The 25,507-nt window shown below is 40.3% G+C and overlaps 1 protein-coding gene across 1 annotated transcript in view; it reads left to right on the top strand.

The window, feature by feature from the left end:
• LOC120513072 overlaps nt 1-25,507 on the top strand; it is a 73,584-nt gene that overhangs the window by 37,338 nt on the left and 10,739 nt on the right. The window contains exons 37-61 of the mRNA XM_039732052.1: nt 1,112-1,414; nt 2,084-2,313; nt 3,334-3,495; nt 3,708-3,785; nt 4,149-4,499; nt 5,054-5,410; nt 6,401-6,751; nt 7,665-7,796; nt 8,441-8,590; nt 9,052-9,168; nt 9,799-9,972; nt 10,673-10,880; nt 11,903-12,069; nt 13,441-13,553; nt 14,367-14,448; nt 14,647-14,784; nt 15,440-15,602; nt 16,280-16,401; nt 18,395-18,535; nt 19,639-19,752; nt 20,110-20,238; nt 20,695-20,856; nt 22,219-22,383; nt 23,424-23,589; nt 24,896-25,080. Coding sequence (XP_039587986.1) covers nt 1,112-1,414; nt 2,084-2,313; nt 3,334-3,495; nt 3,708-3,785; nt 4,149-4,499; nt 5,054-5,410; nt 6,401-6,751; nt 7,665-7,796; nt 8,441-8,590; nt 9,052-9,168; nt 9,799-9,972; nt 10,673-10,880; nt 11,903-12,069; nt 13,441-13,553; nt 14,367-14,448; nt 14,647-14,784; nt 15,440-15,602; nt 16,280-16,401; nt 18,395-18,535; nt 19,639-19,752; nt 20,110-20,238; nt 20,695-20,856; nt 22,219-22,383; nt 23,424-23,589; nt 24,896-25,080 — 4,460 coding nt within the window. The remainder of the gene's footprint in view (nt 1-1,111; nt 1,415-2,083; nt 2,314-3,333; nt 3,496-3,707; nt 3,786-4,148; nt 4,500-5,053; nt 5,411-6,400; nt 6,752-7,664; nt 7,797-8,440; nt 8,591-9,051; nt 9,169-9,798; nt 9,973-10,672; nt 10,881-11,902; nt 12,070-13,440; nt 13,554-14,366; nt 14,449-14,646; nt 14,785-15,439; nt 15,603-16,279; nt 16,402-18,394; nt 18,536-19,638; nt 19,753-20,109; nt 20,239-20,694; nt 20,857-22,218; nt 22,384-23,423; nt 23,590-24,895; nt 25,081-25,507) is intronic.

A 25,507-nucleotide genomic window follows, 5' to 3' on the forward strand; every position in this document is an offset into this window, starting at 1 on the left:
TTAATGTAATCCTTCCTGAGCTGCACAATGTATTCGGCTCTGGGCCCCCAACAGAAGAGCAATGTGTACCTGCTGGAGTGAGTCCAGAGCAGACCACAGAGATAATCAGAGGGCTGGAGTCCCTCTGCTCTGGAGCCAGGCTGGGAGAGTTGGGGTTGTCAGTCCCGAGAAGGCTCCAGGGAGACCTTAGAGCTCCTTCCAGTGCCCAAAGGGGGTTCCAAGAGAGCTGGAGAAGCACTTTGGACAAGGGGGAATGTCTTCAAACTGACAGAAAGCAGGTTTAGATTGGATATTAGGAAGAAATTCTTGTAAGAGTGATAAGACAGTGGAACAGGTTGCCCTGAGAAGCTGTGGATGCCCGATCCCTGGAAGTGTTCAAGGTTGGGCTGGACAGGGCTATGAACAGCCTGGGACAGTGGAAGATGTCCCTGACCATGGAAGAGGGGTTGGAACAAGATGGGCTTTAAGGTCTGTTCTATCCTGAGCCATTCTGTGATTCTGTATAATGCAGAGCAGAGTATTTAGCATGCAAAATGAACCATGGGTCATTGGGTTGAGAGTATTTTTCAGTGAACTAACATAGTTTGGATTTTTCATGTTTTCATGGATTAAAGGAAATAGTGGGTGGCCTCTTTCCTCTTCTGAAATGTGGGGGCTGACTTGAGATTCCCACTCCTTTGAATGGCTCCATGGGCGGAGTAGGTCACTGCAGAGCTCTGGAGGGATTGTTTAGCCTTCAATTACACAAGTAATTGTAGTCACAATCCATCCATAAAAGTAGGTCACAATCCATCTGTAAATTTTCCTTCAGAGGGACTGCAGTATAGTACCTGGTCTAAGGGCACAAGCAGCTTAGTGAATAAAAAGGAACAGCTGCCAGAAATAGTGTTATGTAATTTGTTTTAGACACAGGCAGTCACTAGTAGAGAAACCCTCAACACTGAACTGCTTTGCTCTCTAAATTAGGCAAAATTATCTAGTGTAATAAATGGAAATTCTTGTACTTCCTCCTGGTATTAAAGCAATTGTTAATTTACACATTACTTCTAAAACTGTGTCTATTTCTGTCCTAAGAAACTCTCTCCACAGTAACAATTTCTGCCTGTTACAGGTAACATCAATGTGATGGTCAACAAAAGACTGTATGGACTGCATGTCAGGAACAGGAATGTGTTTGGGAATACCACTGTGCACAATATCACTGTTGCCATGGTTCAGAATGGCAGTCAGGCAATCCCAGGGGAGGCAAGACTGAAAGGACACCTGGAACTGAGCAAAGAGAAGAAAAGAGGGCTAGCTAGCTTCCAGGTGGATGAGAAGGCTCTTTCTGTAGATTTTTTCAATATTGTGGATCGTGGGCATGGCAGAGTCAGTGGGACTTTCACACATAATGTCGACTTTTTAAAAGATGCAGGTAGGAAGAAAATCTGACTTGAAGATGTGGTCTTACAAGGTGAATTTATCTAAATGACTGCTGACCAATAGAAACAGATGAGTTGTGTTTGCTCACACCGGAACAAAATGTCTTCTTGTCTTAGCAGCATTCTTTTTAGTATTGTTGAGAAAATACCATAAAATGGACCCAGAAATAGTTCAAAGAGTTTTGAAATACTTCAGAGGAAATTATTTCTCTCTTGTACATCTCTGTTCTTGCACAGCATCTAAACTGACCACTTCCTCTGAGTATACTTTTATGCCAAGTGTTGTTTCCTCAGCAAAGCCATGGATTTTCATGAACGGGAGTTATCAGTAATTTTGCATGGGTTTCTTTGGACAGAATAAATATTTTTTGAAAGCTGCTGGAGTTGGACACAATACCAATTGGTAAATATCCTTTATTAAGAAGGGAAAGTTCTTGATTTCCAAAGTGCATGCCATATTTTAATTTAGCAGTCCCTTTTCAATATGATTTTCACCTGGAAGGTAATGTCCTTCTATAAATATCAGTAAAGTGATCATACTTTATATAAAGGTGTGTCTTTTCTTATGAAAAATTACAGAAGGCTTCTTTAGATCTGTAACTGTTGCCTGTAATGACAACCCAGAAGTGCTGTGTTGATTTTACTTCCTTCCCTGTCAATAGGGTTGCCCTTGGATGGCATTCTTACTGCCACGTGTGAGCATGGCACAGGAAATCACACCATTGCCATAGCCCTGCAGAGTGGCAGTGAAAGGATGGTTGCTGTGTTTGAGGGGCACGGACTGGCCACAGAGCCTCCAACATCCCAGCTATCTGTGAGCTTAAAGCACAACATCTCAAAGATAAAGAAACATGGGATCCCTTTTGTTTTAGAAGCTGCTGGCTATTATGAGGTAAGAAGAGTTCTGCCTGTGAAAGTTCAATTTCTGGCAGGACAATTTGTGTATATATGATAATTCTAGGCTTTTCCTGTGCACTCTATATATTTATTCCAGAAGCTGCTCTGTTTTTGAGATGTACTAAATTCCTGAGTGAAAGAAAGGTGTTGTCTGGCTCCTTGTCATACTGTGGACCTGTCATCTGAGCTCTTGGAGCTGAATCTAGACTAAATGAGATGCTACATTCAGTTCTCGTTTAAGTGAAGTGCTTTGCTGCATATGAACCTATGTCTTGTCCAATTTCATCTTTCCCCTGTAAATGGGAAGTGGACCAGCAGGCCTAAGGCTTGCATCTGGTACTGGATTTTACTGGTCCTGGTGTCATCCTTTGGATGGCTGCTAAAGAGCAGAACAGTGTTTAGCATGGCTTTCCCTTTGGAAATTCCTACCCACAGAAGCATTATGGACCATGATTCCTGGTATGGTGTTGCTTGGCTGCTGTTCTCTCTCTCTGCATTTCTGCTATAGATCTGTGAATGTTACAGCTCTTTTGCATTGCAGATTATTGTTCCATAAAAGAAGAGTTCAAATATTTTGCTGTCTCAGACACCCACTGAAAGGCTGAAGTCACTCACATGCTTATATTTGGGTGGCTTCAACCATTGTGGTAGGGTGAGACACAAAGGTGTGCAGAGAAAGAATTCTAAACAGTTCCTTTGCCTTGCTTTTTAATAGTTCCAGTGCTTTAATTATTTGTGCCTGTGGGCTCAAATCCTTCAGGGTACTGAATGCTCTCATATGTTTTGGAGCCAGAAGGAATTATTGATATGCTGCATTTAGAAGGTCTGGCATAACACTACAATCTCTATTTGAAATGAGGATGCCTTGATGAATTTGCACTTTTATTTTACCAGTGCTGCCACCCTGACACAGACTGTGATGTTTAAGCACAGTGCAACATACTCTGCCTTTCCCAGTTGTTGCTGGGATGTTGTTCTTTGTTTCTTTCCATGATTTGGTTTCTTTTGTGCATAGAATTTCTCCAGAAAGATTGCTGCAGGGATAACAACCACAGTGGAGACAGAGCAGCTCAAGATTGAAATGGAGAAGAAAACCACTGACACTGCTATGAAAATTTCTCTTTCGCTTCACCATGATGTGGGAGGACTGATGGACATTGTTCCACATGTACTAGAGGTTTGCAGAAATCCTGCCATTTATTGTAATGTATTTAGTGCACTAAGCACTAAACTGTTTATCTTTTTGAAACAGAACTCTAACCTTTAATCTATGTTTTGGTGCCTTCATCTATCTGATCCTTAAAGCAGCCTTGTAACTTGCTCCTTTGAATTTTAGTCCTCCCTGCTTTTCTTCATTTTCTGAATGTCCTTTTTTGACAACATCAACAGGTTGCTTGCAGTGGAGAATCAGCTAACAAACAACTTTCTGGCCTTTGCAATGGTGCAGTTGCATTTCATCATTTTGAGGTACTTGCTTCATTTATAAACTTTGCTCTCAACAGCCTAGTGTCTTAACTACTATGGAGGGAATAAGTACTGAAAGTGTCAGACATGTAGAAATGGATTTGAGCTTCTTGGAAGTTTTGTGTGCACTTTCAAATATTTTCGTTAATAATTGGTTTGGGTTTTCTTCCTATTATTTATATTATGGAACTCCAAAATAAATATTTGAGTCTATCTCACCATTTGTTTCAGTATTTATAATTATGTAGGATGAATACAAAATGGTGTAAGGAACAACGTGTTCTCTTCTAGTAATATGAGCTTTTAAAAACAGTATGTGACCTGACAGGAAAGCAAACTTGACCACAGTTTTCTGTAATTTTTCAGACTCCAGCAAGAATTTCACTGAATGGGTCAATATTTACCAGCAACTTTACTGTCATCCTCTTTGGACATGTTTCTTTTCATGACATATTTGCCTGCCTACAACTCTATGCCACCAGTAACACCCATCCTCATTTAGAAATTGACTTCCAGCATTCTTTGCCTTCACTTCATTCTCTGGGAATTGCCAGAGAGAACCAGCTGAAAGTGTCAGCCATGAGAAGTGACAAGTACAAGGGCATCCTTGGTGTTGTCCTTGGGCCTTGCACTTTGGAAGCTGATGGGGAAGTGGGCCTGGCAAGCAATGAGACACGTTGGGTACTTGCTTTTAGAAACAAGTGCGTCAGTTTAGAGGTAAGACCAGATTGTTTTCTGCTTGTCCTTCCAGTCTGTGTATTTCAGCTCACTGAGTCACAGAAAACTGTCTCCTCATACATTTATGGATAGGTCAGATTTGGTCATTAAAGTTCAGACAGAGCAATGAGTCAGAGCATTTGCAGAGGGAAGTGGTAATTTGGAGTAATACAATGGTAGGTGTTACTGCTGTTGCCATGAAAATGTTGCTTAATAATAGTTTATTAATTAAAATAAACTTTTGTCCTAAAATCTACTGAAAAGCATGTCCTTTCGGTTTGGAATTGTGGAGGTTAAGATTTATTTCTTCTACATTAGGTATGAAAAGATTATTTGAGGATTTATTCTTCTTTTCCCCCTCCCCCATTTAGCTTTTTTTCAGGTTTTTCACAGAAAAATTTCTGATTTCTCTATGAAACAAGCTGTCTTGTATGGTCCTTTCCAAACACAGATTGTTTCAGAAAGAAGGAATGCTTTCTTATGAATTTGGAACAAATGAAAAGACAGTTGCTTTGCTTTGTGTGTTTTAAACCGTGCAATCTTTTCTGTTGCAGAGGATGGGATTGCCTCATGCTGCAGTCTTGGGGGGCTCATTTCAACAGAACATCTGCAACGTGGCCTTGTTAATGAACCTGCAGTGTGATGGCAGAGCACTGGATGTGCAGATAGACACCTCCTGCCAGCATGAATATACACTCCAAGGGGTGCTCAGGCATTCATTTCCCTGGCTCAGCCAGCTTGGGCTGCCTTTTGAAAACTCAGTCCTGCTCTCTGCAGCCACAGACTCCACCACAGAGGGCATTTTCCTGCTGCAGGCTGGCAGATGCAGACTGAGGGCTAGAGGAGATCTCTGTATTCAGAATAAAGCTGACTGGACACTGGAAACAGAAACAGAATGTCAGCTTCTGCAGGTAGCTCTGGGAAGCTTTTAAAGAGAGTTTGGGGATCCTATGAAGGCCTTGTGGGTTTTAGCTAACATGACACTGCTGGAGTGTTGGGAAGGCGCTCTAAAGGCACGCCTGTCCCACCGCATTAGGCACAGGCAGGGTCTCACACATCTGTTCCCAGCTGCTCTCTGGAGGCTGACACCGGTTCAGCCACTGCTGCCTTCGCAGGCCGACGCTGCCCTCTAAGGCTGAACAGCAGTATTAGCCTGGACTCTGTCAGAAGTACATTCCCTGGTCTGCGAGGATTGTATCAACAGAGAACTTCCTTGATTTTTCCAGTTAGCCTCACTGACTACACTGGAAAGAATGACTTGCAAAATCAGGGGTTTTTTTCTAGAAGTTCATAGGCATTTATATTTTGCTTTCAAATCCTCAAACTGAGTAACTTCCTCAAGCACAAAGTGGCAATATAAAAATGACAGCAAAGTTACAGTGAAAAGGGAATGAAAACCCCTTAAAGTATTAAAAAGTAGAATTTTTAGTGCTTTTAGAAATCCTTTGACAGAATGGAAAGAAACCTTTCATTTGGGATGTTATACAAGATAAGCTGGAAGTTTAATTATTTAAAAAAAATAAACCTTCTGCAGCCAGGTGCAAGAATGTCTGTTAGGCCTATGACTTTTTTGTATATTAATTTGTTTGAAAACTGAAAATGGTGTGGTCTGGATGAGGCATAGAATGTTTAGTAAACTTTGCCAATCTGAATAGAAAAAATACAAAATATTTGTTTCAATGTAAAACTTTGTGAAGATGCAGAAGTTGTGAATTCTGCAGGATAGTTCTTAATTCTTCCATCATGCCCTATTCAGGAAAAATCACCATCTTTCTTGTTGAGGGGGAGAAAAATGGCAGCTTGGAGATTGTAGGTTTTGTCTCTGATATTGTATCATATAATACACACTCGTCTTAAAGTGTTTGTATATTCCAAAGGATTTTTTGTTTAAATCCTGATAGGATCTCAGTTTCCCAACTCAGTCACGGCTCACAGGATCCTTTCAGAAAGACAAGTGCCAGGCAGAGCTGCTCTCTGTCCTGGAAACAGAAGGCAAAACTGCCCGTCTTGAAGTGAGAGCAGAGTGCAAGCCAAAGATGGCTCTGGAAATTCAATTCAGGCATGACCTCCCCCAGCTGAGGGAAATCCCAAGGGAAAATGAGCTGTCCATCACTGCACGGAAACACTTAAAATATCTTCTTGGAGTTGGAATGAAGCTGGGTGCCTGTGAGCTTCAAATGAATGGGGACTTTGACCCTGAAAAGAACCTGCAGTGGAAAATGCTTATAGAAAACAAATGCCAAACAATTCAGGTATGGAAAAGAATTTTCTCCTTTAATGTTGAATTTATACATCTAAGCTAGAACCTTTGTACCTGCTAAAGTCAAAAGACAAGAATCTAAGTATTTCAAAGAGGTAGCAGAGAAATAAGAAAAAACATTCTCTTTAAGTGTTGCATCTTACTTCTGGAGCCATTCATTCACTGTATTTTCTTATGGTATACACCAGAGTTTCTGTTAAGCAGAACCTGCAGATCATGGACTTACTTGTACTAGCTCTGATGTGTTTTCTAAAACATGGTTGAGAAATCTGCAGGGTTTTTCTGTTCAGAAATAATGATTATTCAAATTTTTCTTTGGCTTTATTAGCAGTTACAGTTTCTCAGCAGTTTGAGAAACAAACTCTGAAGTAGTTTTAAAATATATGAAGTAAATAGATAATCATCAGGTCGGAAAATTCAGTGTATGGAAAGTTTGAGAGACACGTTATCACATTATGATCTGTGGATTCAATATGAAAGTCAGGGTAAGTCTGAATATACAAAGATGAGACTCACTTGCCCTTTTCCAAAAACAGAACTGCCATAATAAACTTAGGTATACTGTCTGATTTCACTGAATTTATGGATGCTTTGGGCCACTGGGACAATGCCAAACATAGAATATTAATTAACTTGTCATAAGGCAGGAAGAGCAGCCACATTGTCCAGTGTTCTATTTATGCTAACTCATTTATCAAAAATAATCAAGCATATTCAAAATAAAAAATACGGCATTTATAAAATGTATTAAAAAGCTCTCAAGATTTCTGAAACATCTTTTGACCTATGCTGCCTGATATGCTTGATTTTACAGCTAGGTGATTAAAGTTACTATTAGAGCTATAATATATTTGTGGTTAAGTGCAAGGGTGGTGATTTTTAAAAGTTTTTTCTTTCTTGTACAGGATCTTGGAGCACCAATGAAAATTGATGGCTCAGGCTATCTTTTGATGGATAAAATGAACCTAGATTCACAGACACTGATCACTGTTGATGAAAGTAAATTCCGAGGACTCTTTATACTAAAAGTCACTGATGTGAGTACCCTGCAGGCTGTTGGAGTGTGTGAACAAAGTACTGGGTAATGTACTCTAACCTATGTTATTTGGAACAAATAGTCAAGCTTAAGTAATAAATGCCAGAATAAAAATTAAATAATAAAATATTTGAAAATCTGGCACCTTCAGTGTGCAGTAACCGATGCTAGGATAATAGGATATAGGTTCTGGCACTTCCTGAAAAATTTCCTTGTTATGTTCTTTGTGTAAATTTTTGTTGTTTGTATTCTACTGTGGGATATTTTTTACATACTGTGATTTACCCTGCAAAATAATAGGCAGTGATTAATTGAGACACTGCTATTTGTTTATTCAGTGAGACAGCTACACAGGGAAGGCTGTGAATCTCTTGCTTTTCTGTTGACAATTACAAGTTTGGATTCTCTTGTCATCAGAGCAAGAGAGCAGAGAACAACACAAATACCTGTTTCCTCAGGGTGTTTCACTTTCCTGCCATAACTGATAATTTCTGCATGTTTCTGTGCCATAGAGAAACAACACAGCTAGTGGGAGTTTAATTCATGTTAAATGTAGGACAGACAGATTTCTAGTTTGAGCTCTGTATTGCAGTCATCTTTGGGTTCTACATGTGCTTTGTTCTCTGTGCTGTGAAATATCAACAGGAAAGGCAAGAGCTGGATGCAGTGCTAACCCATAACATCCAAGGAGCTGCTGACATTGGCATTCCCATGAAGATGTTACTTGATGTGATATCAGAAAAAAACAGTGACTTCTATAAAGGATTTATTAATTTCTGTGTGAACAACAAACAAGTAAGTGTATTCTCCATGTCAGTAATATGTGAAATAGAAGCTGAAGTGAGCTAATTGATTTGGTAAATATTGTTTCTGCAGACAATCCAAATGCAATACTTTGCTGGGGCTGGGTTAGTTCTAAAGGCCTTAATTAAATGAAGGCACTATCTTTCAGCCAGTCCTTCTGTGCAATTGCTCCTTGCAACAAATTTGACATCAGCAATGATCCTTGACTCTTGCTTGTAAATTATATCAAACCTTCCTTATCAAGAATCTTCACTTGGAACACCATATTCCCTTTTACAGTACAAAGCTGTGACTTCTAAAAAAATTAGACAATTCTTCACCATAAAGTTTTCAAAGTTTTCATAATTTTATTCTAATGTGTAATTAGTCCAATGATTACAGTTATTCAGAGAAGTCTCCATGTCAGAGATGTGCCACAGTTAACTTTTGTCATATTTACTTGAACTGAGCAGATTACGGAAGAACTGAACTTTGTCCAGAAGTTGGATGTTGTGTCTCTTAATTACAAACTTACTCATAACATAGACACATTGAAGACTTTGCAAATAAAAGACAGGATTGAGCTGCAGGTAGGTTATCAACCAAGGCACGAGGGGGACAGCAGCTGGGGAAGTGAGATGGCAAAGAGCAGCGGGTGTAGATGGGACTTCACACGTTTGCTGTTTTGGTGAAGGGGAGTCCAGGTGCTCCTTTTGTTCTTGAGGGGAGTCCAGAAGCTCAGTTTGTTCTCGTGGGAGAATAGTTTAGACCAGGACTTTCCACAGGCCTGGGGCTGGAGGTTGTTCCCAATGTGGAGTGAGAGGAGGGCACTGCATTTGTGTGTCTGACAGAGCTGCAGTGTCCCCTGGACGCAGAGGGGAGCACTGCTGGGAATTCACTGGGTCCTTTCCAAATGGTATTTTCCTTCTGAACTCTGATTACCTGGCATATATTTTTAATCTGAGAAACACAAGACTTATTAACCACGTAACTGAATAGCATTAAAGCATGGCCATACTTGAGAATACATGTTAAATGGTTGAATTCTAAAATAAAAGGGACATTTATAACTATGTTGTATTGTGTTATAAAATGACACAAGATGCATCTTTGACACATCTTTGAGATTATACTGTCTCAACCAAAGAAAGAACCCTGACCAGCAGGAGCTTTAACTTGTACAATTCTGTCTTTTCACAATTTACTTTTGTTGCACACAGGCTATCTTGAACCTCAAAGTCATCAGGAGCTTTAGTTTGAAAGTGCTTTATGGTGCTCATCTAACAGTTCTTGAAGGACAAATTCAAGAATTTGAAACAATTACCAACATAACAGGGAATTTCCATCACTCTTTGCCATGGCTGCTACAAGCCAGAGTCCCATCATCTTTACAGGTAGTTTTGAGGTTTTGTTTGTTTGTTTTTAATTATAATAATTGTCCTGTATAAGGAATGTAATTCAAGCTCATGGCTTAAATGAAAACTCCTATTTTGTAAGGTACAGGATGAAAGCTGAGATTTTCTGATATTTAGAAACTGTGGATGCCTAAAACCTGAACTACTTAAAGTATCCTCTTGACTGCTTTCTGAATGAGATTCTTCCATTCTGATCCGTGGTAGCAGAGTGGGCACTGTTGATATTGTAACTCTACAGGACAGCTGGAACACATTGCACCAGGGACTGGAGTATTGCTCCTATGCTCTTTAATGGGAATTTTATACTGAAAGAAGTATTTCTTTGTGTGCTATTTTCAGAGAAGTACTGGAGTACCTACTGTCTGGTAAATATTGTCAGTAGGTATATATTAGGTATGCTTTAGAAGAAGGAAGTTGTGTTTGTGGGATAAAAAAGAACCTAATGATAATTTGCCATAGATCAGTGAGGCTGGCATGGCTTGATTCATTCAGTTGAATGAGCTTCATACTTGAAAATCAAAGATGGTTAATGAAAGGCCAAGAGACATTTTGTTAATGGATCGATTTTGACAAAAGTGTAGACTAGACAGAACTTTCTGTCACTTCCATTTTCTCCTGTATAAAACAAAATAGTATTTAAGTATTGTTTTGAGAACTTATATTTACATGTCATTTTTAGATAGATGTGGTTTTTCAAGGGAGAAACACTACTCAAGAGAGATATGTGCACCTTGCAGCTGGAGAAACATCAATCACATACATAATAAACTCCTATTATGTTGGCCACCAAGTGGATCTCTTCTGCCAGAGTGTGCACAGCAGTGAGGTACTCCAGGCATCTGGCTACCCTAAGGCAATCAACTTGATTTTCAGTTTACAGAAATCAGGTGGGTACCTGCCATTCCTGGTAGGATTTTTAATCTCTAATAGTTCTATGAGGATGTTTCAGCTGTTCCTTAAACAGCTACAAACTGACTAAGATTTGCTGGTAGTACCTAAAAAGAGGCTTTATCTTGTTTGTAAGTAAACTTGTCTTTCTGAAACGGTATCTGTGATTAGCTGATGAGGCCAGTCTACCCTCAAAGTTTGCTCTGGCATAAATCCTATCTGCATGTCTCTCTTACACTGTGATCAGGTACCTTAAGTGCCCCCAGGGGAATGTATTCATGTTGAAGAAAACTCAACAGTTGTGAGAGCACCAAAGGGCAGGAGTTAGTGAGGTTAGCAGGCGCTGAATCAATACTAATGTGAATGGCATCATCTCCTTTCATCTGTTCAGAAAAAAAGCAACAGGAGGAGAGGTCGTTCTCAGGACAGCCACAGTCATCATGTGATTTCCACCACAAGCCCACCATTTCTGTGGGTTTTGTCTTATCTTAAAGAATTTACAGGGTTTCACATCTCTTATCTCAATTTGATCTTCTAGCGGTCTTGTATTTTCCATTTCAAAAATGAAAAGCTGATAAGACAGTGGGGAAAGGTCTTCAGGTCATGTTCTTTGGGGATTGTTGAGCTGCTGCAGCTGGAACCAGAGTCACTGGAGGTCAGAACAGCTCAGATCTCTTCCCTGGAAGAGGCTGCTGCAGGCCAGGGATGCAGTTGGCTGTATGGATTAGTCAGCTCTAGCTGCACAGACCCATTTCTGACAGGAACTAACTTGCACTTAACACTGGATGTGGGTACACAAGTTCTGTTACCACAAGACTTTGTAAGGACAAAGTTCAAGGACATCCTGAAAAACTCTGTCCTCCTCCAACCACAGGCTGAAGTTCTTGTAATCCTGAATGATGACTTTGTCTTGATGAATGTCTTAAGCTAAAAGCTGGCTGGGTTGATTTTATGCAGGCAGTACTGAAATTACTCAAAAATTAGCTGCTCAAATTGGCACTATTTTGTCCTTTCTATATAGAAAACAAAGCCAAGACTGTCTGTGAAATCCAATATGATGGGAAAGATATAACTGTGACTGTGGATGTTGATACAGACTTTGAACTCTTTGGTATATTCGTGTTCATGGCAGAGGTGAAGCATTCAATATCACTTCTCCATCACCTGGGACTTCCCTTCTTTCTTAAGGTAATGCACCACAAAACTTTTGCTGTGCTTTGATGAAAGCTGTCACTTGAGTTGCATTTGCATTAATCTAGAGCAATTCCAGTGGCCTCTGTGAAATTATTCCAGGTATATATGGAAGTGCAGCTGAGAGCTGACTTGGCCCAGTTTATCTGAATCCTCATTTAACTTAAGTACAGAGCTAGTGGTCTGTTTCTAAGGAACTTGGTCAGGTACCTGAAATCCCCATTTTCAGGGTTAATTATTTCAGGAAGGCATGTATTTACTATCACTTTGCAGCTAATAGGGAAAGTAAAAATGTAAAAGGAACTTTTGGTGGAAAACAGCAGTCCTTCATACCTAGAGAACTCCTTGCCTTGGTTAAACCACTTGTAGCACAAATACCTAAAATGCTTCAGTGTTGAATAAACAGAAGTAGATTTATATTCCAAACTACTTGGATCAGCAAAGGCTGTGTCTGTTTATTCCTTGGGAGAAAGAAGCATTAGTTGGAATGTCCCCTTCCCTTTTGAAGGGTAGTACCCAGAAAAACACTTCCAAGTGATCCACCACCTTCTCTTCAAATAACAGGACATGTAGCTAGGATGCAAGAGTAAAGGTCAACTTTCTAAACATTAGATCAATATTAAACCTGCATATTAAGTATCAGTGTTTCAAGGGAATATTTACTGCCAACCTTTTATTGAAAGGTGTAAGATATTTTCACTGCTTCTTCCCCATTAATATTTAGTGAAATGTCTTTTATCCTCTAAATGTTTGAATAAAAAAAAAAAAAAGAAAAGCAGAGGTGGTAATTCTTGAGGTGCCTTATTCATTTGTAAGGTATGAGTGTAACCAGGAGCCTTCACAGATTACTGTTCCCACAGACTTTGGCAAATACCAGTGTTGCTGTTGAAGTGTGGGAAATGGCCCTCAGCTTTCCCAAAGAGATTCTTTAGCATTTTCAGGATAAGGCTGTAGATGATGCAGCAGCTGTGGAAGAAATGCCCTGGAGCAAAAAATTGGTGGAGCCTCCTCTGTTTCTTTAAAAAAAATAAAAAGCAAGCACAATTTCTTTCTGGTATATGAAACATGAGATTGTGGGAGACACAAACAAGAACCAGTAGCTTTAGACTTAAACCAGATAAGGGTACATTGAAAGTAACACTAGTATTTGTCAATAATGCAAATGAGTAGCTATGGAGACACACACAAAAAAGGAAAACCTCTCATGAGGCTCTTGGTTTACATCTAGGAAGCATCCAGAAGTCCTGTCTGGAAGATAAACTTCAGTCAAGATGATGGTTTTAAGTGAGTCAAGAGATAGTGCTCAGTTGAGGTGAAATGATGGGTAGAAGTTATGGCATGTGATTTGTTTATTTTCCCCCTCCACAGATGACAATTCAAGAAGTCATGACTGAAAATGAAACTGAAGGTGCTCTGAGGCTGACCTATGACCAAAACAAAAACTTCTCCTTTTCCATCAGCAGGAAAAAAGACCAGCAAGGGTAAAAGGGTCATTCTGAGCTCTATAAAAATGTCATTAGGCCACTGTGATTTCCATGGAATATAGTTACTGTATTAATCACCAAATGACTGGTGAAATGGATAACAGAACTTGGATAAAGTGAGTAGTCACACCAAACACTGTAAACCTCAGGGAGTTTCTGAAGGGCTGCAGACAGATTCTTCCCTTCACAGGTTGGGACCTGTCTCTGCCTGGACCAGACAAGTACATAAAGATATAACTTAACATAGATATTTAAATCTTATTAAATTGTTTTGGCACAATTGAAACTTGTAAAATTATGGTGACTTGGTTTTCTAAGTTGGTATGGCTGTATCTGCACAAAACTTTAGGCTTTTAAGGGTGTTTAGAGGTGTGATATTTTTAGCCTTGGGGTATGTCAGATATTTCTTAAGTTTCTAGCAAAAGACCTTTGCACTGAAAAGTCTTGTGAGTTCTGTTAAAATCTCTAGTCAGTGTAAATTCTAAGTTTATAAACCATGACAGTGCTTGCAAAGTCAGAGTCCAAAATACCTTTCTCATTTTTAAAAAGTGGATGCATTTGCTATGGCAAAATGATTTCTGGTCCAATGGCCTACATTCTGTCCCTGGGATGCATACACAGATTTTTTATTGAGGTCATTTTGTGTGAATGTATCAAAAATGGGAGCTGGGTAAGTGTTCAGTGGCAGGTGCTGCCATTTTAACTCTAAAAGCTGTGGCATACTTAGAGCTAACTCAGATGAACTTGTGCTGCCAGCAAGAGTGGACTTTGTAAAATATTGTTGAACAAGAGAACATTTCTTCCCTTTAGTGAAGAGTTGAATATAAAAGCACTCCAGACTCATCCCTTCTTTCTACAGTACTTCCCCTGTGCAGCACAACTGTCTTCTAAGGTAACTATCTGCAAAAATCCATTGTATCCATCACTGCAAAGTAGACTTGTCTAATATATTAGGAGTCAAGCTGCTTTATTTCTAGTTCTAGTATCTCTAACATTTTTGTTATTGTTGAGGATGTTCCTGTTTTTAAAATGTTAACAATCTCAGTCTTTTCTTTTCTTTTTTTTTTTAATTTAATGGGAACTTGAAAAGGTAAATTATGATATGAGTGAAGCAAAAGCCAAGCTCTACCTCAGGATGGAAAAAAGGGATTTCAACGTTTCAGCAAAGCTAACTTTGACGGGAAGCAGCTACACTAATGCCATTGAAGTGGCACAGACCATGGCCCAGGTTGGTACCATCCACTGACAGCAAAGGCAGGCTGTGACAGGGGGTGGCTGCCAAGCAGTGAAGGCCAAATGCAGCTCCTGCTGTCTGAGGTTGCTGCCCTTGATTTCTCCAGTAGCATGAGCAAACATTAGACTGTGGACTAGTTTGAGTTTATATTTGTTTGCTCCCATAGATGGAGCACTCATATAGGATTTACAGGAAATAAGAAAAATAATGTGCTACAAACTGAACCAGTTTTTATAATGCAGGTACCACACATTTCTTTTTCTAAATAAGAAAAGACATCCCAGATACCTATTGTTGTTTGTGCTATCTACTGGATTTATTCTGTAATAGTGGGACTCTTGATGTTGTAAGGTTTATTCTGTGAGATAAAAGAAAATCAAATTGTAAAATAATCAAAGACTGCTGTAAAGGGAATACTCGGTTGTTTATGTATGTTCCATTATTTGCAAAGACAACTTTCTGTAGAAATGAAGACAAGTAGAAATGAATAGTTGCTCGTATGAGAGCCGTGGGCTTAGAGTATCATTGCACTAGACCTTTAAAAACACATTCCTACAGACCCCACAGGACTTTGGGGTACCAAAATTACACTCAGGTTTTACCTTCTCTGAGAACTTGGGGTTTAATGTTTGCCCTCTTTTATTTTTAGGTAAAAATTCTTCCAAGGCAATTTGTGTTTATGACAATTTACCAAAAAGGCAACAGAACTCATCTGCTGAGGCACATTGCCCTGTGGGATGGCAAAGAGATAAGGCTAACAGGCACTTACACTGGACCCTTCCCAAAGCTGCCTGGAGGCCATGGCATTCAGGGTAGGTTTCTCAAGTCTTTCACAAGTGTTCAAAGCAGACTATAAAAACAACTACATAAGTCTTATTTCAAAATGCATGTCCAAAGGGTTTCAATCCTGGTTTCAATTTAGGGCTTTTAAGGTCTTATTTGCTTTAAATTCATTGTAGGTCTGGCTGTTAGAAACATCCACCTCAGAATTCTTTCTGCTTTGTGACTATGGAACATAAAACTTATGTAGTGGGTGCTGAAAGGAGCACTGGTCACACTGGCTACTACCTTGAGGTGTTAAACCCTTGTGTTGAGACTATATGATCTGAAAATAGAGAAGATAACTGCACTTACCTGTTTGAGTGTTGTAAGCTGTTCCTCTTCCAGTGTAAGGCCATCTCAGTTTCACACAGATTATTTCCCCGGTTGCTGTTGTTGAAGTTGCTCTGGGTTTAGCTGTCAATCTTTTGGTTATTGCAGGTAACTACTGTTCTGCTGGTAAATAGAGAGAGGGTTCCTGTTCTCACATTTCCTCATGTTGAGCAGACATCAGCACACTGAATTCCTTGTGGCTGCTGTGTGGGGTGTGTGTGAGCAGAGACCACATTTCCCTGGGAACCAGGGGGTGTCCTGCTGCCTGTGGGAAAAATGTCCTGGGAAGGGTCATGATTCCTGGTGGGAAATCTTAACTTGTTTGTTTTTCTTGTAGTGGAACTGCTCCATCCTCTCTCCATCCCTTTTCCACGGCATGCCTGGGCCAACTTATATGTGAAACATTCAGCACGCAGTCACCAGGATGTTCTTACTGTCATTTGGAATGAGAAGGACAAGGTACAGTGGCCCAGAGCAACTAAATGTCAGGAGAGTATCAGGAGAGTAAGAGGGTTTTGGTTTTTTAATTAAAAAAGGCACTAAACAAGCCAGGTAATTCAAGTATAAGGCAAACTACCCCCCTTCTTGGATGTATAAAAAGTTCTAACCGTGAAAGCTGAGTAGCTGATATTCTTGTAGAAAGTATTTTCAGGCCATAGTATTTTTTTGTTTGCAGTAACCCCACACCTTGCTGCTTAACCAAAGGTAACAAAATGCATAAGCTTCAAAGCACTGGGTAAAGGCCTCTGAGAGTAGGTGGGAAGAATAGCACAAATGTCATGCTTAAAGCAGCTTATGGACAAAGAAGTAAAATGAAAGACAAGTGAGTGAGTGTGAGCATTAGTTGAGATTGAGAAGGATGAAGAACTCGTTGCATGGGTCTAATACTGGATTTACCCACCAGAAGGGACACATACCTTGCTCAGCATTTTCAGCTTTACTGATTCAGTCAAAGCTCTTTTGTATTTCATTCTTTCACTCTCCTCCTTATTAGCAAGACTGACAAATGTGGAACAGTTGAAACGAGTTTCTGTTTTCATAAAGTCATCACTATTTTTTAAAAATGTAAAAAGTGGAAAAGACAGAACTTGGAGAACATAGGGTAGGTTGATTTCCAGATGTGGTTAAGTGGTGTTATAGGTAATAAACGATAAAGCCAAATAATAATTAATAAAATAGGTTTTATTTTGTGACTGAGATTCGGTCTCCGATGGCCACAATCAAAGGGACAGCGTCGAGCCCAGGATCGGCGCTGGGTGAACTGATCCGAACTCCACCGCTCCGGATCCCCTCTGTTCACAAAGGTTGTGCCTGTCCGGGTAGTTTTTATACAGTTTTTTTCACCTGGGGCAGAGTTTCCCCTATTCTTTTCATGGCTGCACATATTCATGTAGTCGCCCTGTGCTGGGCTGGACAAAACGTTTCTGGGAAGCGATCAGTAGAGTTATGGGAACCTGGTGTTGGGATGCACGCTCCTGACGACTCTGGCTATCTCGATGTAGATATTTATCGAGTGTTCATCACTTGGGTGTTTCCTGGACTGTCCCGGGAAAGGGCCCATCTCGGCAGGAGCCACGTGATTCATTTGTTAATTAGCTCTTCCTCTCTGCTGCCTCTGTGCTTCACGAATTGCGAAACTAATGTCTCCCAGGCTCCGGCTTGTGGGTTTAAAACTTTAATAATTTTTCTTACAAGCATAACTTACTTCATGTGTATTTTACACAAGCACGAATTATTCCAAATCATATATTACAGTGGGGCCACTTTCCTGACTTGCTGCTAACTGTGCTGTCTTTACATGTGCATCTGAAATGCAGCACCTTGGCTGAGTATTACATTATTTTCTGAATAATGGAAAGATAGAAGACAACGTATAAAGTATGCCACCACACATAAACATAAATGTGCCTGCAAAGAGCACATAATTCTTTTATTTATTTAAAAAGTGTTAAAATTCTAAAATTTACTTTAGCAGTTGTATAGAATATATTTTTTTACTACTTCTTAAATTACCACAATTATTAAAATCCCACCACTAAGTTACCAGAAAAACATTTTGCTCTCAATAACAGAGCAGAATTTAGTTCCTGATGAAGCAAATGCTTTTTCTTGTGCTTTAACTTTGTAAGCTGTGTCCAATGATTCTGTGGCAGTGCAGCCTGCAGTGCCTAAAGATGAGATCAAAATTAAGCTTCAACAAACTTAAGCATTGCTCATTATTTTAGTAAAATACAGAGAGTAGTTCTGCTTTGAACTGGCTATGCAGGGAATTCAAGCAGCAAAAATTGTCCTAATTTTACCATTAATTTGCCTCACTTCTTCAGAAAGGACTTTATTGTACACCTAATTCATCTGAGGACAAGGTACAGGGAAATCTTACTGGGTGCATGAGGTCAGTATGTGAGAGGTGTTTTATTTCACAAGTTCCTTTTCCATCTGTTGATATGATCAGATATCAGTGTCATCTTCTCTGAAGATTGGAAGACACCGGACAAGCTACAGAGCCACTGTTGCCCACCCATTTAATTACACTCTGAAGCAACTGGAGGTGCATTCCCTGGCAGAAAGAAGGGGCAGGAAGTACAACCAGCAGGTGAGATCATGAGGCTGGGCTGCAAAACACACAGCTGTGACTCTGCATTTACTGTGAGTGTGCCTGATAATTGCAGAACCAGAAATCATCCTGAAAAATGTAAAGAGCACTAAGTGCTGTTATCTCCTTGTGTCCAAACCACCAGCACTGTTTCCTAGCCAACAGTCTTACACTTTTAGTATTGACCCATTTTGGATAGGAGGAACACAGAAGTGCCCGGGAATCTGTCAAGCAATGAATATGAGGCAAATTTTGTCCATAAAGCAATGAACAAACTCCTAGTTTGCACATACAAGAAAAACAAAACAAACAAAAACCACAAAAAAAAAACAAAAACCCCACAATAAAACCAAACCAGAAACCCTTTGATACCCCTGTGAAGATGTAAATTTTTAGACTATATAGGAAATTGCAATACAAATGTGTAAATGTGCAAGACTAGAAAGGCTTTAAACGATAATTTTGAAATGCACTTGCAAAGCAAGGGAAAAAGAGGAGGAGGAACTCCACAAATCATCCTTCCAGATGAAATACTACAGTACAATTTCTGTCTGACAGTGCACTGTGTGGGTCAGGACACTGCAGCTGCTGAGGCTGAAGGCTTTCAGCAATAAGCTGTGCCACCTGTGCAGTGTTTGCTTGTCTGAAGCCCTTTGGTGCTCAGGGGGGTTTGCACAACACTCAGTATGGTTCCAGAATCACATTCAGAGGAATAAATTCTCTTGTAGGGTCATTATTGCAGTAGTGCCATTGGTTGCTTTGCATGACAGACCCCAGGCAGCTTCCAGAGAAGGTGACAAAAGCCTTCCATGGCCTTGGTTGTAGAAGTGCAGCTTCCCTGGGTTTGTCTCAGGCCTTCCAGGAGCTTCCAGACCCCTGAGTTCCACAGTTTGAACATGGTTCTGTGGCAGCTTTCACAGTGGCTCTGTTTTCCTCCACTGGATGGGGGTGTCTCAGGCCTGGAGCTTCCAGACCCCTGTGTTCCACACAGTTTGAACATGGCTCTGTGGCAGCTTTCACAGTGGCTCTGTTTTCCTCCACTGGATGGGGATCATTCTGCTGGTTTTAGTCTTGCTGCTGGACAAATCCTTCTCTGCTTTCAGCTGCAGGTCTCAGGGAATGCTGGGCAGCCTGCTCACCTCTGGCTGGGGCTGGAGGATAAATCCAAGACAGACATCAGTGCCTGGGGTGGCTGTGTGACACTCTCTGCAGGCCAGGTATGAGTCGTACATCCCTTGGAAGGGATGAGTGTAGCTGAATTTCTGTGTTTGATCCTCACAGAATGATTTTTTTTCCTGTACTTTTTACCATATGAAAGCCTTGAAGTCAATCTTTTTGTACCTCAGAGAAAAAAAAATAAATGCTGTGAAAAATTCCATTTCCTGTTGCCAGACACGGCTGTGCCTGGGCTGCAGCTTTCCCTGAGGACAGAGCTGTCAACCCTTTAGGTCCCATGGGTATGGAGCACCCAGGGCTTCTCACAGGGTGTGGTTTTGCCCAGGAAACTGCCCAAGGATATACTGAACACTTTTGGAAAAATCACTTATATGTGTCAATTTTTTCCACTTCTCCAGCTTCAGAGAATATTAAGCATGGAACAGCTGCATGCATGTGGGTCTCTAGAGCAAAGACCAACACTGTTTAATGAGTACCTAGATCTGAACTGGGATGACAAAAAATTCAAACACAACTTCACGTATGAGGTAAGAGAAGGCAGTTGTATCTGTTGACTCACCATTTTTATGGAAGCTGTTCTCAATAGATGAGGAATTATTTTGGTTTTAGATGTAATGTTGAGTGGATTTTAAGAAAGCCTCTATAGAGCACTATTTTTTGTGAAATATCATTATTTCACTTTACCTTCTACATTTTTCTCTACACAGGAAGAAAGCTAAATGGAGCATAGTTAAGAAAGAAAGGGTTCTTACAAAATAGAGGCCTCACCTGTGTCCTAAATTTGCAAAACTTGTAAGATGGGGACTGGTAACAAGGCTGATAAGCCAAAACATTGCCAAATGGAAATGTTATGTTTTGGAAGTGTTACATTAAAAAGCTACTGGAATAACAAAAGTCAGCCCAGGGGTGGGATGAGTGGACTTCAAGGAGTGTCTAAGATCTTGCTGTCATCTTTTAACTTTGTTTTCTTGGTTCACTTGCAGAGAAATCAACTCTTGTATCCTGATAAGTTTCAGTTAGAAGCTGTTCTGGAAAATATTTTCCTGACCCCATGTGCCAAACAGAAGATTCTGGGTAAAATAGAAACAAATTACTACTCTTGCCTGGATTACTATACAAGGTTTGAGTTCTGTGACCTTCCCAATGTAAGTCTGACATAAACACACTGAACCTAGTTCAGTTTATATGTAATTACTTATTTGAAGGCTTAGTTATCCTCAGCTGCAATTCTTCAGAAGACTTACCATACTTCTGTAGCTTAAATAAATGGACAGTGTCATTTGATGGTTGTAAACATTCTCACTTCCTCCATGTTCTTTCTTTTCTGTTCCTCTTTCAGAGGTATCTTAATTTTATGTTTCTGGAGAATATCAAAACAGGCTCATAAGTGATCAAAAAGGAGACTAGGGAGGAGTAAAAGTGCTTTCCTTCCCCTGTGGGTAAAAGTTTGCTTGTTTTCATGATTTCTCTGCTGGTAGTGATGGATTTTTGAACTGTAACCTTATTTTTCTATTACACACATAAACTGAAGGCCCACCCAGGATCTTCCTTAGGTGCATGCTGGTCCTCAGAATTGCTTGTAGACACTCACACAGAACTTGGAACCTGCAATAAATGTCTCTCTCCAGTTCCCAGTGGCTGAAACACATCTTGGTTTCCCTTATTTAGTGTCAGAGCAGATCACACTCTGTTAGCAATAGGAAACCTTTTTCCCAGACCAAGGTGTGCTAGAACCTGTTTATAATGCAAAGGATGTATATGCATGTCACTCCAAAAGCAGGTACCTCTGTATTTTTGGATCATTCTCTTCAAAGGTATCATGGTTTAAGCCCAGGTAGAAATTAAGCACCACAGCCAACTCATTCAACCCCCGCCTCTCCCTACCCTCTCCCTGTGGAATGGGAAGGACAATCAGAAGTAAAACTTGTGTGTTGAGATAAGAACAGTTTAATAATTGAAAACAAAGTAAAATACAACAATAGTTACTACTAGTGAAAAGGAAAAAAGCTAAATGAAGTGATGCACAAACAATTGCTCATCAACTGAGCAAAACCAAAACATCAGTGTGCAACCAAACCCATTCCCATTCCAAATCCCAAACTGTACCAGCTATTGAGAAGAAATTAACTCTATCCCATTCGAAACGAGGACAGTATTCACCTCACCTCCCATGTATCCCCAACTTTATGAAAATGTCTGGCTAGAGTAGCTGAGAAGTGTAGGAGTAAAAAACATTGGACATTTTAACAAAATATAGTTCTTTGCAGCTGTTCCTCTGCTCTTAGGGTGTAATCACGGAATGTGCTTTGTTAGAGCACAGAAACTGAAGATGTAATGGAGACAGTGCTGTGAGGAGCAGGAGATGTGCTGGTTTCTGAAACTACAAGTTCTGTTAGGGGTGTAATTTCAGGAGAATGCTGCCACTGTACAACTTCTTGCTACTCAAAGCAGAGCCCATTTGTTTGAAATAATTTGGAAGCTTTAACACCTTTTTTGTGCACACTTAGGTCATTGTTTTATCTGGAAAGCACCAGCTCAACAAAGATGACATCATTTTGCAGTCAGAGGGCAGATTCCACCTTGCTGATCATGGGAGAGATGAGGGATTGATTGGAATATCCATAAAGAATCGGAGCACTGCAGATGTGAAGAACTATTCTCTGGAAATTGAAGTGAGCTTCTATTTTATTTTACTGGCACTGGTGTTTGGTTTTCAAAGGCCTGCTGCCTCTATTTTCCAAAGGGATCCCAAAGGTGCAGGCAGTGACTGTAAAACAGCAGGCAACATGAAACACTCCTGGTTCCTGTAGTGCTGTCTCAAAAGGAGCAGTTAGACAGCGTCCATGTGGTGTGACTGACAGACAAAGGAAGGCACCAACATCAGCTCTCTGCAGAGCTGTCACAAATAAAGCATTTTTCTAGTGGAGTGTATCAATTTTAAGAGGCTGTGTGCTATTCTAACTCCCCTTCAGCATGACTGCTCTGTTGTGTGAGGTATTGGGTTTTTACCTCGTCAGAAGAAAGAGGGAAACAAGAACTGGGGGGGGAAAAAAAAAAGGCATAAACCGGCTCATATGATGCTCATTCTGAGACAAATCTCTTAGTTTTTATCTCCCCTCTCCCCTGTTTTGCATTTGCTATTAATTTCCTGTGAAATTAAAATGGTGGAGAGGCAGATGGAGACAACAGAGTGAGGCAAAAAACTAACAGGGTTGGCACCATCCAAACTCTTCATTAGTAGGAATGTGGGTCAGGTACTAACTGAGACAACAGATAATTCCTTAACAAAGTTATGATGATGATTTAATCAGTAAGAAATACTAAATTATTTTTCCATTCCTCTCTCTTTAGAGAAGAGGGAGATGAAATGAGTATCAGTGGCTCTGCATGAGCCGGCTTCATTCTGTGTTTTGGAATAAATTGCACAAATCAGCAGCTTCACAGAGAACTGTCTGGGACATTATTTCTTTCATTGCTTCTGTTAAAATTTTGTCCACAAGTCTCGTACTATCCAATCTTTCAGCTCCTGGGCCAATCACTCTGATGCTTGTGCCTCTCTTAGTGTAACTCCTGCATAGTGCACAAGCATTGGGAAACATTTCCCTCACCACTTATCCTTTTGTGGGAAGCACTGATATTTGAGCACCATCTCTGAATGATCATTAATTCTGTGTGGTGGCTTTGAATAAATGTTTTTCCTTTATGGCTGCAGTTAAGAGCCTTTGAAGATATTTGGCTAGGCCTGACAGGAACTGCTGCTTCCTCATCTGTCCAGAGCCAAATCCTGGTGGAGGGGATTATTGACCAGAAAGAGAAAGTAAAAGTAGCTGCCTCAAAAGGAAAGGAGTGTTTTCAGTACTACATGGGGTATCTGCAAGGTATGTATCTCACTGACCATGCTCTCAGCCATAGGTCTTCATTTTAGGTCAACCTGCAAAGACCAGGGAGCTGGACTTGATGATCCTGATGGGTCCTTTCCAACTGGAGCCATTCTGCAGCTCCCAGTGTCATTGCTAGGCAGAGACAGGAAGAAAGTCGTGTGTCTAGCACTGAGCTAGCTTGTTTCATTCAAACTATGGTCTATCAGATGAAGAAAACCTTAAGTTTAAAATTTGTTACAAAGCTCAGTTTGGGACACATTTTTGTATGATTACAATAGATGGTAACAAAATATTTCCTCTTGATTTAACCATCTTAAAGTTTTGTGCCTTGTTTAAAATAATAATTGCATTCCAAATTCAATAAAGGAAATGAGAGCGGCACCTCCAGAGACTGACTGTACCACATGCTGGAACAGCTGTATGAACTGGGATGTGTGAAGTGGGATGTGTGCAGCCACTGCCTGCAGGGGATTGTCTCACAGCAGTCAGCTCTGACTGACAACAGAGAGGGGAAAAAGGCCGTTGTTTCAAGTTATGCCTAAATTCTAGAAGAGTAAATCGAGGTGAAATGAGCTGCAAGAGGTCGGCTCACCCACATTTCAGCTACAGTTAGAGCTGGGTGCAGACCAAATAGATTTGGTGGTATCCCAGTTGTCTCAAACTCCTGTTGCTGACAATCCCAGCCCTTGTTTCACTTAGGGATTTGCTATTCCACATTTCTGCATGAGAGTTTCTCTCAAGTTCATGTCCTCACCTGCATGTGCTATGATGTTTCTGAGATTAGGACCATTAGTTTGTGAATCACTGAAGTCTGAAGTTTGTAGAAATGACTCAATTTAGCTCTCTCAACCCAGATTCTAAGTGCACCTTGCCAACCACTTGTTTATCCTCATCAGTGCTTCTGTAGAAAGGACTTGTGTGTGTGGTGGGTGGAACTGACAGGCTTTCATTTAAGGGCTGAGCAGTTTTGAAACATCTGCAACAAGGGACAGTGAGGACTAAAGTAGAAAAAAAGACCTTGTAAATCAGTATGACCGAGAGATTTAGATTTACATTAATCCAGTGCTTCCTTTGCAGTAGCAAATCTGTCTATGTAATTCATTAACAAGCCACACAGAAGAGATCAAATCCTGACACTGATCTAATTGTCTCTTGTTTATCTCTTCTGTTTTGTTTTAGTTTTTTCCTCCCCACCTAACACACTCAAGCTCTGATTAATCACCTAAGTAATTAAAAGCTGGCTTTGAAACAATGTCTGTCAATGTTGTTCCTGGAAATGAAGGCTCTTTTTTCATTCTTTAAGGGGATTTGGAAGAAGGAATGGAAGTCAGTGCTTGTTCTGATGGGAAGCGGATGGCTGCCATTAACACCTATCTCAGCATCAATGGTGAAAGGCAGGAAAACGTGGGACAAGTAACTCTAGCAGCTGCTAATGGAAGCTTGAGTTTTCTGGCCCATGGATGTGGGGATCCAGTTCTTAAGGCTGAGGTGAGACCCTTGAGTGCCTGTTAACTGCAGTGTGATTTTCCCAGAATATTATTTGTTATTTTGATGGAGCACCTTCCATGCAGGCGAGTTTGGTGAGTAACCAGGCAAAACTGTGCAATGTTGTAATTATTTTCACGTTGATGTGAGAAGTTACTGCGGTGAGAACTAAGAAATTCAGCCATGCCTAGAGAAAGAAAATACAGGACCCTCTTCTAAAGGGTGGATCCTCTGAGGAGGGTGAGTAAATAAAGTGAGAGCAGCAGTAACTGCTTAGCCTGTTGGTTATAAAACCAATTATTAGAATCCAGAATGTACTTTCACTTTTAGTAGGGTTTCACATACTCTCTGTTTGGGGAAAGCTTTTTGCCTTTTACTGTTTGTCTTTTGTGTTCCCTTGTCTACATTGAATAATGCAGAAGTAGTTTCC

This window comes from Passer montanus, unplaced genomic scaffold (assembly GCF_014805655.1).
Source record: "Passer montanus isolate IOZ18808 unplaced genomic scaffold, ASM1480565v1 scaffold8, whole genome shotgun sequence".
Taxonomy (NCBI): domain Eukaryota; kingdom Metazoa; phylum Chordata; class Aves; order Passeriformes; family Passeridae; genus Passer; species Passer montanus.